The sequence below is a fragment of the Balaenoptera ricei genome, chromosome 2 (assembly GCF_028023285.1).
Source record: "Balaenoptera ricei isolate mBalRic1 chromosome 2, mBalRic1.hap2, whole genome shotgun sequence".
Taxonomy (NCBI): Eukaryota; Metazoa; Chordata; class Mammalia; order Artiodactyla; family Balaenopteridae; genus Balaenoptera; species Balaenoptera ricei.
In genome coordinates this window covers 40,999,591-41,018,137 of record NC_082640.1, presented here as the reverse complement: position 1 = coordinate 41,018,137, position 18,547 = coordinate 40,999,591, and the positions used below count along the sequence as shown (strand labels likewise).

The 18,547-nt window shown below is 38.1% G+C and overlaps 1 protein-coding gene across 4 annotated transcripts in view; it reads left to right on the top strand.

Moving 5' to 3' along the window:
* Nucleotides 1–18,547, top strand: part of AGBL1 (AGBL carboxypeptidase 1) — an 805,162-nt gene that overhangs the window by 678,799 nt on the left and 107,816 nt on the right. The window contains exon 23 of one of the 4 annotated variants that reach the window (XM_059912529.1): nucleotides 14,914–14,980. The exons of the other annotated variants lie outside the window; for them this stretch is intronic. Coding sequence (XP_059768512.1) covers nucleotides 14,914–14,959 — 46 coding nt within the window. The 3' untranslated portion in view covers nucleotides 14,960–14,980. Of the gene's footprint in view, nucleotides 1–14,913; nucleotides 14,981–18,547 lie in introns of those variants that run through there. 4 annotated transcript variants of the gene reach the window in all.

Here is an 18,547-nt window from a genome sequence, read left to right as displayed (position 1 = left end):
CATTCCAGGGCCTGAGTAAACACTAAACAAATTAAACAGCTAATGTTTATCTGGTGATAACTTCTGTGAAGGAAATCTAATAGTACAATGTGGTAGAGAGACTTGATTTGGGACACAGGCCAGTCTAGACAGGTGGTCAGACATGGTCTCTCTAGATTGGTGAGATAATTATAATAAGACAGTGATTCTTACACAGGGTTGATTTTGTCTCCTCAGGAGACATTTGGCAATGTCTGGACACACCTGTGATTGTCAAGACTGAGGGAAGGTGGAATTACTACCAGCATCTACTGAACAGAGACCAGAGGTGCTGCTAAACATTCTGCAACTCATAAGTCTATCTTCCACAACAAAGAATTACCCCATCCAAAATGTCAATAGGGCTGAGATTTAGAAACCTTATAATAGGGTGACAGCGCTGCATCAGAAGTAAGAAAGACACTATGATTGCACATTTAGGGGGTTAATAACTCCCTGAAGGGTGGCCAGAGAAGCCTTGACTGAAGAACTGTGTTTTGAGATGAATTGTAAAGATAACTAGGGGTTTTTCAAGTAGATGTGATGGGCATTATAGGAGTAGGTTCTCTCAAAGGCTGGGGTATATGGCACAGTTTTCCCACTGCAGAACTTCCCGATCCCCAAGGATACTGGGGACCCCCTTGTGGTAGGACATTAGAAGTAGTCAGGGTAAGGGGAGAGATCTGTTCTCTCTTGAAACTTTTGAAAGGACTTGGTCTGAGATTCACTGTCAGTGTATGTTTGCACAGAGCCGTAACATACCTACCATGTTCAGACACCCTCTCTGTGTTAGGGACGAGGGGGCAGACTGGCCAGCTCTTCTCATATCTGTTTCTGTTCATCTTGGGCACACAACTAGATTACCTATCTCACCACCACTCTCAGGAAGATGTAGCCATCTGACTGGGTGCAGGCGTGAGGAGGGAGGTGTCCACCTCCAGGCCCTACTCATAAAGCCTCCCATGTGTGGTCCTCACTCTATTTCCCCATCCACTGGTTGAAAGCAAAGGACTTTAAGGCTCTGAGGATGGAGGCCTCACAAGATAGAAGGAGGCTGGACCCTGAATCACTGCATGAAACACATTGTGCTGGAATTTACTTTGGCAAAAACTAAGTTTTTATGGTATTAAGCTACTGGGATTTCAGCGTTGATCTATTATAACAGGAAGTGCTACCATGATCAGTATAGATAGAGCTAAGTACTTGAAGTCCATTATCCCTAATCCTTTCAATGACCTTACAATACAGGTGTTATTACTTGTATTTTAAACATAGGAGAAAGGGCTCCAAGTGGTTAAGTAACATAAAGTAGTAAGTGGAGAGAATTAGGAATCAAACGCATAATCTTTCCAATATGCTAAATAGCTATGCACTGTCCTTCTGCAAGAAGTAGCTTTGAATGACTGGATAACTTTTTCAAGGGAGAGCTTCTCTACAGAGATTTGCATCTTTCCTTATCTTTCCCTATTTCTTCTGGTGCAGAGGGGGAACAAATAGTTTTCTTCCAAGTTCCCATGCCTGGCCTAGTATACCGATGCAGCATTCTCATCATCTAAAATATTTGACCCAGTACAAGAGGTAACATGATTGGTGAATAGAAACTGCTCTTGCAGAAGTGTTACTGTGCTTGTCAGACAGTCACGGATGAAAAAAAAACCTTCACAAATAGCGTTGCTTGTAATTTTCCTTATTTTTTTTCTTCAACGATTTGAGAATGTACACGAAGCAAAGGATCTTCTCCCTCTCTCAGCTGCTGGAAGTTACATTTCATTTCCTAGTAAGAGAGTTTATGGCTCCCCAAGACTGCTGGAAGGAGGAGTTACCAGTAATCAGATAGAGTCATAAAGGAAACGGGTGTTTACATGAACAAGCCCTGGGAAATCCTAAGGACCTTTCTATGGACAGGGATGAGGTCAGGGCCTGAAAGGTGTAGCCTTTATATCTTTGATGTGACACATCGGAAGAAAAAAAAAAAAAAAAGGACCAGCATCGCTGGGTCTCAGAGTGTAAGAAATGAGGCTGGGGAAACACATGAGGCCTTGGTTTTACAGTCTGTCCAGTATCTTTGGGAAACTATCACTCCTCCATTCTTAGTCCTTGAAATTTAGTTGGGGCTGAGCACTACCTTCTACTCCCAGGATTGGGCAACCGACCCAACCTTGACCTGTTACTTATTTCTCTCTCCATCTCCCGCCTCTGTCTGCAGCCACAATGATTGTTATGGGAACAGCTATATCACCTAAGCAGCACCAGTAAGAGCCATCCTTAGGATGGTTCAGGTGCTGTCATGGGAAAGTTCTTTCTGATTATAGATATATCTAATTAGCTGGGCCTGGTAACCCTTGGGGTATCAGGGATATTCCTTAAGGAGAGCCTAAGAATGCAACCTCACAGAAGAAAGCATTATTAGAAGATTTGAAAAAAAAAAAAAAAAGTAAAACACACCCAGATGATATTATTAGGGATTGTGTCTAGCGATATAGTCATAAATGAAATCAATCAAATGCTTAAGTTTTCCATTTTAGGAGCCTTGCATTTTCTTGTTTTGTCTAAGTTAGTTTGAGTTGGACTGTTCTCATTTGCAACCTAAAGGAATACATATAGGGCATGTTCCTCTAGGCCAGGGTAAGGATATGAACCTTTTTCCCAACAGCAATGAGAAATTATTGAAGGATTTAAGCAAGAGACATGCTCAGGGTTGTGTTTCAAAGAGATCATGCTGGCTGCACAGTGGAGAGCATATGTCAGAGGGCCAGCAATGGTGAGAGTAACAGGTGATTAGGTAATCTAGGTGACAGAGGTGAGTAGCGTGGATTTGAGTAGTGGAGCTCACATTGGAGAAAATAACACACATTAGAGAGATATTTAGGATATACAATTAATGTATTAATGAACTAAGGATGGAAATTAAGAAGGAGAGAGTTGTTAAGAATCACTCCTAAGTTTCTGGCTTGGGAAAGTGGTTGAATTAGAGAGTTGCTCAAGGAAAAATAGAGCAACCTTTAAGAATAACAAGTGTGGAAGTGATGGAAAGATCACGAGTTCACTTTTTAATACACTATATTTGTGGTGCCTTTATCACATTCACATGGAAATTTCAGTTCGGTAGCTGGAAAGTTGGACCCAAATTTCAGTGAAGAGCTCTGGACGGGAGATGTACATTTGCAAGTCATCTGTGAATTGATGGGAATTTAATTCATGGGCACTTATAAGATCAGAGAGTAAAAGTTTAAGAGTGAGTAGAGAAGAGGACTGGAGCTAGGCCTTGGGGATATATTGGGCCCAATATTTAATGGTTAAGTAGAAAAGAATGAGTCTGCAAATGAAGATAGAGAAAGGGCAACCAGAGAGGTAGGAGGAAATCAAGGAGGCCTTTGTACCAACTAAGGCAGGAGAAAAGTGTTTCAGGATCCTGTGGTCAGCATTGCTGATGGCTGCTGACAGGTCTGATAAGCTGAGAACTGAGAAATACTAATCAGATTTAGCAACATGCATGCCACTGGTGACCTTAGGACTCGTTTCAGTAGTGTGATCGGAGCAAGAGTCAGATGGGGTGGGTTGAGGAGGGAATGAGGAGTAAGGAAATGGAGACAGCTTATCATAAATAATGCTTTCAAGCCAGTAAGCCCTTCACATGCAGTAGTGAACTACCAGAAGCTAAATACATGCTTGGCCAATGAGATTTGGGGTTAGATTTGCCTAAATCTCTCAGAATCAAGAACACAGGTATGCCTGGCTCTCTGTCCATGGTACCCTTTTGTTCAGTCAACATTTATTAAGCCTATACCCCACGTTAGGCTCTGGGTTATAAAGGTGCACAAGACTTGGGTCTTGGCTTTGAAGAACTGTCATATAGATGGGGAGATAGACTTGCAAAGACGGTGGTCTAATTCAACATGGTAATGCAGTGAAGGAATACAGAGGAGATAGTCCTGAGGGGAAGCAGCAAAGGCCTCCTGAAGGAGGTGACAGCTGAACCAAGTCTTGAAGTATATGTGGGATTTAAGTCTATCCTTGTGGAAATACAACTCTTCCATACATGGAGCCAATCCATAAAATATGGACATCAGTACAATTAGCCTTCATGCACCCAAGGAGTAAGTGTATAGAAAACCAGAAGTCAGTTTGCTTACACTCATCCCATGGCCTAACCACCACTAGTTGGCTCTATATGCACTGAAAAAAGGAAAAGGCAGAGCTGTTAGGTGTATATTGAAAAGAATCTCTCCTAGATTTCTTATCTCCATGGGGTTTCAGAATGAAATATATCAGCTCCACAGGGAAGCCCCTGACAGATGGGAACCTATTTAACAAGCCATGGAAAATGAATAGTTTGGCTCTGAAAAGGACCATATAGTCAGAGAAAAATCTATTCTCAGCGATGTGGGTGTTGGCAGGACCCAATGACCCACATTCAGAAAAATTTGTCTATTAATTAGGGCAGGTGGTTCCATCCCAGAAGGCTCTGCCTAGCAACTGTAACCAAGAGCATCTGCAACTTCAGTCCTATGAAAGAACTTCAGTGTGAGGAATCAGAGTGGAGTGGGTAGTAGCAAGAGAAGTCTCTGAACTTGAGCCTGACTGCTCTATCTGTGCCCCTATTTTTTGCTTCACCCAGATGAGTAGTTTCTGATAGCTCAACAGATGCCCAAGACAGCACCTCTCTCCCCCAACAAACTTAAACTCTATGTGGCCTTTTCATCTGGCCCTTGAATACCAACGATGGATGATTTCAAATAAGGATATTAAAACAATGTTTGAGGGTCATTACAGGATGGTTGAGACATGGAACAGGTACAATGGAGATTTTCATACACACTTGGTTTACCATTTGTTTGATTCAATTCATTCATTCATTAAACAAATATTTATTTCACATATTTCATAGACGAGGGGCACAATATTGAACAAAACAGAGTACCTGTGCTCAAAAACTTAAAATCTATGTGAGGAAATCAATAAAGTCATTTCAGTGCAGTGAGATCATTGCTACCATAAGGAGCCTTAAATGTAGGGGGCTGTAAGTACAGGGAGCCCTGGGAAGAGGTAGGCAACCCAATCTTTGAAGAATCCTGGAAGGCTGATGGGGGAGTTAACCTGTAAGGAAAATTAAGATTCATGCCGAGGGAAAAGGAGATGGTGGTGTTCTATGAAGTGCTAACAACATGTATCAAGGCAGCAGACATGAGCAGGACATCTTTGCTGAATGACTAATGGCTTGAGATTGAGAGAGCTAAAATAGGAGTATAAGAATTAAGATGGAGAGGTTAGCAGGGGCTAGATCATGTAGGGTCTCAAATGCCACGCTAAGGAGCTACAGTGTTACCCTCTAGGTAGTCAAAGAACAGTTGTTTTTGTTTTTGTTTTTTCTTTAATTTTTTTTTATTGAAGTGTAGTTGATTTACAATGTCATGTTAGTTTCAAGTTTATAGCACACTGATTCAGCTATACATACATACATATATTCATGTCTATGCATATATGAATATATATATGTATATTTTTTCAGATTATTTTCCCTTATAGGTTATTACAAAATATTGAGTACAGTTCCCTGTGCTATAAGGTAGGTCCTTGTTGGTTATCTTATCTATTTCATTTATAGTAGTGTGTATGTGAATCCCAAACTTCTAATTTATACCCCCCCCCTTCCACTTTAGCAACCATAAGTTTGTTTTCTATATCTGTGGGTCTATTTCTGTTTTGTAAATAACTTCATTTGTATCCTTTTTTTTTTTTTTTCAGATTCCACATGTAAGCGATATCATGTAATATTTGTATTTCTCTGTCTGGCTTACTTCACTTAGTGTGATAATCTCTCAGTCCATAGAACAGTTTTAACTGGAAAGGAAACATGCTCATGTTTGTATTTTGGAAAATATTCCCTAATCACTAATTCATTCATATTAAGAAAAGACATATGAAGCCTCTGTTTAGGCCGGGCACTGGGCTGAGCTCTGGGACTTACAGTGGTGTGCAAAGCAGGCATAATCCCTGCCTTTGTAGAATTTATAAGTAAAATAGACATTACACAAATGATTTAAAGGGTTGATAACCTATCAGTGTGAGACATGAAGAGATGGAGGATTGAGGCAGGGAGGCAACTTAGAGTCCACTTGTAGAAAATCAGACAGAAGATGGTGGTGGCTTACACCAAGACAGAGAGTGGAGTTGGGAGGGATGGATTGATTCCAGAGATTGTTGTAGAGGTAGAGGTCATAAGACAGCTGAGATCTCCTGGTGACCATAACTTCCCCTAATGGAATGACATGACAGGGCTCAGTCTGTTCCGTGGAGAAAAAGGAACCTATTCAAATTTTGCAAATCCATTTGGAGAGATCTGTCAATATATCATACCCTCGGGCAGAAGATCACTCGTCATAGCCAGTTTCTGGGCAGCTAATATGAAGAAGGATTGGTACAGGTTGAGATGCGAAAAAGTCTATTTACAATTTCATATTTGTGTTCTTTCATGGGCCAGAGCTCCTGCAGTTGAAGATTTTTCTTCTATTTTTAACTCATAGCAGGAGATACTTTTTTCCCTCAAGATAGTGCTATATTTTAAATTAAATATTTATTTACGGATATCTCAAACACATAAAAACAGGCAGAAAATAATGTAACAGACCTATGGAGACATCACTAATATTTCAAAAAGTTAACTTTGTGTCATATTTGCTTTAGGTATCTTTCTTAAACAGTTAAGATGTAATTAAATCATGATTGCTCTCTTCAACATCCTGAATATCTCAGAGGAAACAATCACTGCAAGTTGGTGAATGTCACTCCATATACTTCAACATTTACTTGACATGGATGTATCCACAAACAAAACATAGTCTATTTTAAAATCTTACAGAAATTGTATCATACTTGATCATTTTTCTACCTTGTCTTCTTCAATCAAAATGTTGCTCTTGAGATTTCTCTATGTTGATAAAAGTGGATTCTGTTCATTTATTCTAATAACAGTATATATCCCACTGCACTGGTAATCAGAGTTTATAGATCTGTTTCCTTTACTGAGATACAGTAAATTTCTCGCTGTTCTTTCACTTGCATGAAAGTTTCTCTGTGATAGCTATCGAGAATCAGAATTGCTGGTCTGCATCCTCATCAATACTTGGTGATCCGTGTAGTTACTTTTTTTTTTTTTTAACATCTTTATTGGAGTATAATTGCTTTACAATGGTGTGTTGGTTTCTGCTGTATAACAAAGTGAATCAGCTATATGTGTACATACATCCCCGTATCTCCTGCCTCTTGCGTCTCCCTCCAACCCTCCCTATCCCACCCCTCTAGGTGGTCACAAAGCACCGAGCTGATCTCGCTGTGCTATGCGGCTGCTTCCCACTAGCTATCTATTTTACATTTGGTAGTGTATATATGTCCATGCCACTCTCTCACTTCGTCCCAGCTTACCCTTCCCCCTCCCTGTGTCCTCAAGTCCATTTTCTACATCTGAGTCTTTATTCCTGTCGTGCCCCTAGGTTCTTCATAACATTTTTTTTTCTTTTAGATTCCATATATATGTGTTAGCATAAGGTATTTGTTTTTCTCCTTCTGACTTACTTCACTCTGTATGATAGACTCTAAGTTAATCCACCTCACTACAAATAACTCAATTTCATTTCTTTTTATGGCTGAGTAATATTCCATTGTATATATGTGCCACATCTTCTTAATCCATTCATCTGTCGATGGACACTTAGGTTGCTTCCATGTCCTGGCTATTGTAAATAGAGCTGCAATGAACATTGTGGTACATGACTCTTTCTGAATTATGGTTATCTCAGGCTATATGCCCAGTAGTGGGATTGCTGGGTCATATAGTAGCTCTATTTTTAGTTTTTTAATGAACCTCCATACTGTTCTCCATAGTGGCTGTATCAATTTAAATTCCCACCAACAATGCAAGAGGGTTCCCTTTTCTCTACACCCTCTCTGGCATTTATTGTTTGTAGATTTTTTGATGATGGCCATTCTGACTGGTGTGAGGTGATACCTAATTGTAGTTTTGATTTGCATTTCTCTAATGATTAGTGATGTTGAGCATTCTTTCATGTGTTTGTTGGCTATCTGTATATCTTCTTTGGACAAATGTCTATTTAGGTCTTCTGCCCATTTTTGGATTGGGTTGTTTTTTTTGATATTGAGTTGCATGAGCTCCTTGTATATTTTGGGGATTAATCCTGTGTCAGTTGCTTCATTTGCAAATATTTTCTCCCACACTGAGGGTTGTCTTTTTGTCTTGTTTATGGTTTCCTTTGCTGTGCAAAAGCTTTTAAGTTTCATTAGGTCCCATTTGTTTATTTTGTTTTTATTTCCATTTCTCTAGGAGGTTGGTCAAAAAATATCTTGCTGTGATTAATGTCATAGAGTGTTCTGCCTATGTTTTCCTCTAAGAGTTTTACAGTGTCTGGCCTTACATTTAGGTCTTTAATCCATTTTGAGTTTATTTTTGTGTATGGTGTTAGGGAGTGTTCTAATTTCATTCTTTTACATGTAGCTGTCCAGTTTTCCCAGAACCACTTATTGAAGAGGCTGTCTTTTCTCCATTGTATATTCTTGCCTCCTTTATCAAAATTAAGGTGACCATATGCGCGTGGGTTTATCTCTGGGCTTTCATCCTGTTCCATTGATCTATATTTCTGTTTTAGTGCCAGTACCATACTGTCTTGATTACTGTAGCTTTGTAGTATAGTCTGAAGTCCAGGAGCCTGATTCCTGCAGCTCTGTTTTTCTTTCTCAAGATTGCTTTGGCTATTCAGGGTCTTTTGTGTTTCCATACAAATTGTGAAATTTGTTGTTCTAGTTCTGTGAAAAATGCCATTGGTAGTTTGATAGGGATTGCATTCAATCTGTAGACTGCTTTGGGTAGTATAGTCATTTTCACAATGTTGATTCTTCCAATCCAAGAACATGGTATATCTCTCCATCTGTTTGTATCATTTTTACTTTCTTTCATCAGTATCTTATATATTTCTGTATACAGGTCTTTTGTCTCCTTAGGTAGGTTTATTCCTAGGTATTTTATTCTTTTTGTTGCAGTGGTAAATGGGAGTGTTTCCTTAAATTCTCTTTCTGATTTTTCATCATTAGTGTTTAGGAATGCAACAGATTTCTGTACATTAAATTTTGTATCCCGCTACTTTACCAAATTCATTGATCAGCTCTAGTAGTTTTCTGGTAGTGTCTTTAAGATTCTCTATGTATGTATCATGTCATCTGCAAATAGTGACAGCTTTACTATTTCTGTTCTAATTTGGATTCCTTTTTTTTCTTTTCTTCTCTGATTGCTGTGGCTAAAACTTCCAAAACTATGTTGAATAACAGTGGTGAGAGTGGACAACCTTGTCTAGTTCCTGATCTTAGTGGAAATGGTTTCAGTTTTTCACCATTGAAAATGATGTTGGCTGTGGATTTGTCATATATGGCCTTTATTATGTTGAGGTTTGTTTCCTCTATGCCTACTTTCTGGAAAGTTTTTTATCATAACTTGGTGTTGAATTGTGTTGAAAGCTTTTTCTGCCCCTATTGAGATGATCATATGGTTTTTATTATTCAGTTTGTTAATACGGTGTATCACATTGATTGATTTGTATATACTGGAGAATCCTTGCATTCCTGGGATAAACCACACTTGATCATGGTGTATGATCCTTTTAGTGTGCTGTTGGATTCTGTTTGCTAGTGTTTTGTTGAGGATTTTTGCATCTATGTTCATCAGTGATGTTGACCTGTAGTTTTCTTTCTTTGTGACATCTGTGTCTGGTTTTGGTATCAGGGTGATGGTGGCCTTGTTGAATGAGTTTGGGAGTGTTCCTCCCTCTGCTATATTTTGGAAGAGTTTGAGAAGGATAGGTGTTAGCTCTTCTCTAAATGTTTGATAGAATTCGCCTGTGAAGCCATCTGGTCCTGGGCTTTTGTGTGTTGGAAGATTTTTAATCACAGTTTCAATTTCAGTGCTTGTGATTGGTCTGTTCATATTTTCTATTTCTTCCTGGTTCAGTATCAGAAGGTTGTGCTTTTCTAAGAATTTGTCCATTTCTTCCAGGTTGTCCATTTTATTGGCATATAGTTGCTTGTAGTAATCTCTCATGATCCTTTGTATTTCTGCAGTGTCAGTTGTTACTGCTCCTTTTTCATTTCTAATTCTATTGATTTGAGTCTTCTCCCTTTTTTTCTTGAGGAGTCTGGCTAATGGTTTATCAATTTTGTTTATCTTCTCAAAGAACCAGCTTTTAGTTTTATTGATCTTTGCTATTGTTTCCTGCATTTCTTTTTCATTTATTTCTGGTCTGATCTTTATGATTTCTTTCCTTCTGCTAACTTTGGGTTTTTTTTCTTCTTTCTCTAATTGCTTTAGGTGTAAGGTTAGGTTGTTTATTTGAGATGTTTCTTGTTTCTTGAGGTAGGATTGTATTGCTATAAACTTCCCTCTTAGAACTGCTTTTGCTGCATCCCATAAGTTTTGGCTCATCATGTTTTCATTGTCATTTGTTTTTAGGTATTTTTTGATTTCCTCTTTGATTTCTTCAGTGATCTCTTGGTTATTAAGTAGTGTATTGTTTGGCCTCCATGTATTTGTATTTTTTACAGATTTTTTCCTGTAATTGTTATCTAGTTTCATAGCATTGTTGTCAGAAAATATACTTGATACAATTTCAATTTTCTTAAATTTACCAAGGCTTGATTTGTGACCCAATATATGATCCATCCTGGAGAATGTTCCATGAGCACTTGAGAAGAAAGTGTATTCTGTTGTTTTTCGATGGAATGTCCTATAAATATCAATTAAGTCCATCTTGTTTAATGTATCATTTAAAGCTTGTGTTTCCTTATTTATTTTCATTTTGGATGATCTGTCCATTGGTGAAAGTCGGGTGTTAAAATCCCCTACTATGATTGTGTTACTGTCGATTTCCCCATTATGGCTGTTAGCATTTGCCTTATGTATTGAGGTGCTCCTATGTTCGGTGAATAAATATTTACAATTGTTATATCTTCTTCTTGGATTGATCCCTTGATCATTATGTAGTGTTCTTCTTTGTCTCTTGTAATAGTCTTTATTTTAAAGTCTATTTTATCTGATATGAGAATTACTACTCCAGCTTTCTTTTGATTTCCATATGCATGGAATATATTTTTCCATCCCCTCACTTTCAGTCTGTATGTGTCCCTAGGTCTGAAGTGAGTCTCTTGTAGACAGCATATGTATGGTTCTTGTTTTTTTTTATCCATTCAGCCAGTCTATGTCTTTTGGTTGGAGCATTTAGTCCATTTACATTTAAGGTAATTATCGATATGTATATTCCTATTACCATTTTCTTAATTGGTTTGTGTTTGTTATTGTAAGTCTTTTCCTTCTCTGGTGTTTCCTGCCTAGAGAAGTTCCTTTAGCATTTGTTGTAGAGCTGGTTTGGTAGTGCTGAATTCTCTTAGCTTTTGCTTGTCTGTAAAAGTTTTAATTTCTCTGTTGAATCTGAATGAGATCCTTGCTGGGTAGAGTAATCTTGGTTGTAGGTTCTTCCCTTTCATCACTTTAAATATGTCCTGCCACTCTCTTCTGGCTTGCAGAGTTTCTGCTGAAAGATCAGCTGGTAAACCTATGGGGATTCCCTTGTATGTTATTTATTGTTTTTCCCTTGCTGCTTTTAATATTTTTTCTTCGTGTTTAATTTTTGATAGTTTGATTAAAATGTGTCTTGGTGTGTTTCTCCTTGGATTTATCCTGTATGGGACTCTCTGTGCTTCCTGGACTTGATTAACTATTTCCTTTCCCATATTAGGGAAGTTTTCAACTATAATCTCTTCAAATATTTTCTCAGTCCCTTTCTTTTTCTCTTCTTCTTCTGGGACCCCTATAATTCGAATGTTGGTACATTTAATGTTGTCCCAGAGGTCTCTGAGACTGTCCTCAATTCTTTCCATTCTTTTTTCTTTATTCTGCTCTGCAGTAGTTATTTCCATTATTTTATCTTCCAGGTCACTTATCTGTTCTTCTGCCTCAGTTATTCTGCTATTGATTCCTTCTAGAGAATTTTTAATTTCATTTATTGTGTTGTTCATCATTGTTTGTTTGCTCTTTAGTTCTTCTAGGTCCTTGTTAGACATTTCTTGTATTTTCTCCCTTCTATTTCCCAGATTTTGGATCATCTTTACTATCATTACTCTGAATTCTTTTTCAGGTAGACTGCCTATTTCCTCTTCAATTTTTTGGTCTGGTGGGTTTTTACTTTGCTCCTTCATCTGCTGTTTCTCTGTCTTCTCATTTTCCTGAACTTACTGTGTTTGCAGTCTCCTTTTCACAGACTGCAGGTTCATAGTTTCCATTGTTTTTGGTGTCTGCCCCCCAGTGGGTAAGGTTGGTTCAGTGGGTTGTGTAGGCTTCCTAGTGGAGGGGACTAGTACCTGTGCTCTGGAGGATGAGGCTGAATCTTTTCTTTATGGTGGGCAGGACCGTGTCTGGTGGTGTGTTTTGGGGTGTCTGTGACCTTATTATGATTTTAGGCAGCCTCTCTGCTAATGGGTGGGGTTGTGTTCCTGTCTTGCTAGTTGTTTGGCATAGGGTGTCCAGCACTGTAGTTTGCTGGTCATTGAGTAGAGCTGGGTCTTAGTGTTGAGATGGAGATCTCTGGGAGAGCTTTTGCCATTTGATGTTACTTGGAGCTGGGAGGTCTCTGGTCGACCAATGTCCTAAACTCAGCTCTCCCACCTCAGAGACACAGGCCTGACATTTGCCTGGAACAACAAGACCCTGTCAGCCACATGGCTCAGAAGAAAAGGGAGAAAAAAAGAAAGAAACAAACAAAAAAATAAAATAAAATAAAGTTATTAAAATAAAAAATAATTATTAAATATAAAAAAGTTAAAAAGTGATAAAAAAAAGAAAGAAGAGAGCAACCAAACCAAAAAACAAATCCACCAATGATAACAAGCACTGAAAACTATACTAAAAAAATTTAAAAAAACAAACAAAAAGGACAGACAGAACCCTAGGACAAATGGTAAAAGCAAAACTATACAGACAAAATCACACAAAGAAGCGTATACATACACACTCACAGAAAGAGAAAAAGGAAAATATATATATCTTTGCTCCCAAGTCCACCGCCTCAATTTGGGATGATTCATTGTCTATTCAGGTATTCCACAGATGCAGGTACATCAAGTTGATTGTGGAGATTTAATCTGCTGCTCCTGAGGCTGCTGGGAGAGATTTCCCTTTCTCTTCTTTGTTTGCACAGCTCCTGGGGTTCAGCTTTGGATTTGGCCCCACCTCTGCGTGTAGGTCACCTGAGGGTGTCTGTTCTTCTCTCAGACAGGACGGGTTTAAAGGAGCAGCTGATTCAGGGGCTCTGGCTCACTCAGGCCTGGGGGAGGGAGGGGTATGGAATGCGGGGTGAGCCTGCAGCGGCAGAGGCTGGCGTGACACTGCAACAGCCTGAGGCGTGCTGTGCATTCTCCCCAGGAAGTTGTCCCTGGATCACAGGACCCTGGCAGTGGTGGGCTGCACAGGCTCCTGGGAGGGGAGATGTCAATTGTGACCTGTGCTTGCACACAGGATTCTTGGTGGCTGCAGCAGCAGCCTTAGCGTTTCATGCTCGTCTCTTGTGTCCACACTGAGAGCCACAGCTCATGCCCATCTCTGGAGCTTGTTTAGGTGGTGCTCTGTATCCCCTCTCCTCACGCACCCAGAAACAATGGTCTCTTGCCTCTTAGGCAGCTCCAGACTTTTTCCCGGACTCCATCCCACTAGCTGTGGTGCACTAGCCCCCTTCAGGCTGTGTTCACGCAGCCAACCGCAGTCCTCTCTCTGGGACCTGACCTCCGAAGCCCGAGCCTCAGCTTCCAGCCCCCACCCACCCGGGTGGGGGAGCAGACAAGCCTCTCGGGCTGGTGAGTGCTGGTCGGCACTGATCCTCTGTGCGGGAATCTCTCCGCTTTGCCCTCCACACCCCTGTTGCTGCGCTCTCCTCCGCGGCTCTGAAGCTTCCCTGCCCCACCCCCCGTCTCCACCAGTGAAGGGACTTCCTAGTGTGTGGAAACCTTTCCTCCTTCACAGCTCCCTCCCAGAGGTGCAGGTCCCGTCCCTATTCTTCTGTCTCTGTTTCTTCTTTTTTCTTTTGCCCTACCCAAGTATGTGGGGAGTTTCTTGCCTTTTGGGAGGTCTGAGATCTTCTGCCAGCATTCAGTAGGTGTTCTGTAGGAGTTGTTCCACATGTAGCTGTATTTCTGATGCATTTGTGGAGAGGAAGGTGATCTCCACATCTCACTCCTCCACCATCTTCAAGGTCTCCTCTGTGTAGTTATTTATGAACAGTCTGAAAGTGAAATGATATCTCATTATTGTTTTAACATACATTTTTCTAGTTATTAGTGAGGTTGAGCTTCTTCCCTCACAATTTATTAACCATTTGATTTTCTTCTGCTGTGGGTCACCAATTAATACGCTTTATCCATTTCTCTATTTGCTGTTTCTCTTTCTGTTATATTCATTTTCTTATTGATTTGGAGAAATTTATTCTATATCCTGGATACTTGGTCCTTTGTTTGGTCCAAGGGTTAAAATTATTTTCACCCAGTCTGTAACTTTGTCTTTTCATTTTTCTGCTACTTTAATTTCCTTTATGGAAAATTTTCTGTTTTGTTTTGTGTGTGTGTGTGTTATTTAATATGTTTTGAAATAATTGTATGATTTTTTCCTTTATGACTGCTGTGACTTTTGTACTGTTTGGGAAATTGTTGCCTAATCTCACAATAAAGTTATTCATTTTCCTCTATTTTCTTCTAAAAGTTTTATAGGATTACTTCTCACATGTCTTTTATCCACCTGAAATTTATTTTCACATATAGATAGAGGTAGAGTTCTAATTTTGTCTTTTTCTATAGGGGCAGCCAATTAACCGTCTCAGCACCATCACCAAAGTCTTTATAATGTCACCTCTGTCACATGCCAAGCTCTCATATATGCAAGGGTCTGTTTCTTTGTTCTATAATCTGTTCCCTTGGACTATTTTCTATTCCTGTATCCTATATCACCCAGATTAAAATACAAACTACTATATAAAATATATATAAAATAAATAAGCTGCAAGGATATGTTTTACAGTGCAAGGAATATAGACAATATTTTATGATAACGTTAAATGGAATATTATCTATAAAATGTTGAATCGCTATGTTGTACACCTGAAACTAATATAATTTGGTAAATCAGCTATACCTCAATAAAATATATTATTTTAATTAATATTACTACTGTGAATATTTATAATTATTTATATATGATATATTTATATTAAATAAAATATCCCTATATCAATCCATACTCCTTCTTCTGTGCCTTCTCTTTTTTCCTCCTCCTCATCAGTTGCCTCCTTCAGCTTTTTTTCCTTTTTCAACATCACCTTAGCTATTATTCAATTTTCAGTTTTCATAAGAATTTTAGAATCTGCTTGTCAAGGTTCATGAAAAGTTCTGTTGAAATTTTGACTGGAATTACACTGACTTTGTAGATTAATTTGGGGAGAATCAGGGTCTTTATGATATTGATAATTACCATCCCTGTAGATGTATCTGTGTTCATTTATAGGATTTCTTTTTAGTATTTCCGTAAAATTTTACATTCTGGCCATTAAGCTTTTATACATCAAATATATATATATATATATTTATATTTATATTTATATATTTATATTTATATATATATATGTTTGTAATATGTTTTGTCATTAAAACAAGTGCCCATTTGCACTTGTCATCACCTCTGTTACCTCTTCTCTGTTTTTTTTCCTTTCAATTTTTGTTGACTTATCACATGGATGCAGAAAAGTGAACAAATTATAACTGGAAGGCTTGATTACAAAGTGATCACGATCAAGAAACTGTCACCCAGATCAACAAAGAGAATATCATGTGCATCCCAGGCATCCTTTTGTGTCTTCTTTGAGTCATTACCCTTCCTAGAGATCTTTCACTAACCTTATTATCAAGTACCATTAAATAGTTTGCCTATTAAAAAAAGTTATATAAACAGAAACATACACTATACATTCTTTTAGGTTTGACTTGTTTTTACTCAACATAGAGTTTGTAAAATTCATCCATATTGTTGCATAAAATTGTAGACTATTCTTTTTCATTGCTGTATAATATTGCATTGTGTGAATACTATTTAACCATTGCATTTATTTTTCCACTGAAACCTTGATGGACATTTAGGTAGTTTCTAGTGGGGAGCCATTGTAAATACTGTTGGTATGAACATTATTGTATCTGTCTTTCAATGAATGTATGCATGCAATTATTTGGGTATAAATTAAAGTGTGGACTTATCGAGTCATAGGTACACATATATTCAGCTTGTAGTAAATACTGACAAAGAGTTTTTCAGCATTTATGAAGAATTCTGATGCTCCATATTACCATTTATGGGAATTGCCTTTCCTTATCATTGATTCATTCTAATGGAGAATAGTGATATCTAGTTGCGGTTTAATTTGCTTTTTTTCAGATGACTAATGAAATGTAGCCTTTAATTTTTATATTTTATGAACCATTTGAATATGCTCATTTGTGAGAGGGCTGTTCCAATCTTTGCTCATTGTCCTATTGAGTTGGTTATGTTTTCATGATTGATTTGGATACAAACACACACAATAAACTTTTCACTCCCTTACCACAGTATTTTGGAGAATACATATTCTTAATTTAGTGTGATACGACTTACTTTTCCCTTTATAGCTATTGTTGTTTGTGTCCTGTTCAAGAAATCTTTGACTACTTCAAGGTCATAAAGCGATTCTTTTCTGTGTTCTTCTTCAAGCTTTATTATCTTACCTTTCACATGTAGGTCTACGATCCACATTTAGTTAATTTTTGTATATAGCATGATGTAGTGATCAAGATACATTTACTTCCCATGTGGATATCCAACTGACACAGTACTGTTTATTGAAAAGACCATCCTTGCCCTCACTACACTGCAGTGTCACCATGTCATAAATCAGGTGACTGTGTATGTGATAAACTATTTCTGGACTCTAGTCTGTTCCACTGATTTATTTGTCTATCATTAGACCAAGATCACAGTGTCTTAATTATTATAGCTTGATAATAGGCCTTTCTTTCTTGTTGGGTATGTCCTTCAATTTTGTTTTTCTTCTTCAAGATTACCTTGCCTATTCTTGGACATTTGAATTTTCATATAAAGATTTAGAATCAACTTATAAACCTCCACAAAAAGTATGTTTGCAGCCTGACAACATGAAATTTTCCATTCTATGACCAGAGAATATCCTTCCAATTAATTGGTTCTTTTTAAGCTCCTCTCAATACTTTAAAAAATGTCTTATTTTGGAAGTCTTGCACAACTTTCATTAATTTATTTTATTCATACGTATTTGACATTTTATGACAAATAGTATCTTTTAAAATATATTTGTTTGTTAATGCTGTGTTATGTTTCATACCTCTTTTAAATAACATAAAGCTGATTTTCTTCAAGCTGACCATTTCTGTATTTACTGACAAGTTTAGTCCACTCACATTATGATATGTGTTCATTTATTTCCTCTTATCTATTTTGAATTTTCTAATCATTTTTGTCTTTGCTTTTATCTCCATATTTTCTGCTTTCTATAGGAGTGATCAATTTTATTTATTCCCAGCCTCCTCTTTACTGTTTTGGAAGATGCACATTATGCTTTTATTCTTTTATTGGTTTCCCTTAATATTTCAATATAATACCTCTTCTGTGGGAGTTGATTTGAGAATTTAGTAGCAATAATGAGGCAACATATTCAGAGTGCATGGTCATGATATATGTGTGCTCAAAAAAATGGTAATTATCATTATGAGTATTCCTCTGACTCAGAAATATTATCAAGGTACAAAAATCATCATCTTCCCTCATTCCCTCTCCTTTTATATCTCTTTGCATCACTCTCTCTATATCTTTCTAGGACTGGACATTAAACCTATGCTAACTAAAGGACTTTGATGTCCGAGTTTTTAATCATAAGAACAAAATCAAGTCACTAAAAACACCAGGGATGTCTCTACACAGAAAGGCTTCCAAAGACAGTACACGTCTGGGTAGTGGAGTCTTAACTTAAGGCTTATGAGACAAGAAGCTGACATGTGCTTTTCCATCCAGCCTAAATGTGGCTTGTTAAACGTAGATACAGTGACACTCTGATCATCCACTGGGAGGAACAAGCACAAAGGGTTTCTGCCCTAAAAAAAAAAAAGTTTTTAATTGGGGTGCTTGAGTTAATTAACAGAATTGTGCCTTTTCATTTCCACTAACGAGTTTCTCCTGGCTCTTCTGGATCTGTCTCAATCACAACTCATGGGTCTTCTGGCTCTGAGACCCAGTTCTGGGCCTGGGGCTTCAGGATCTTCCTAATCTGCAAAAATTCGGACTCTAAAGTCACCACCTCACAACCTCATTCATTCAAATACCAGTCCTGATGTAATCCGGGACTACATCTATCAAAGGGCCTTGACCCATTTCAAAATC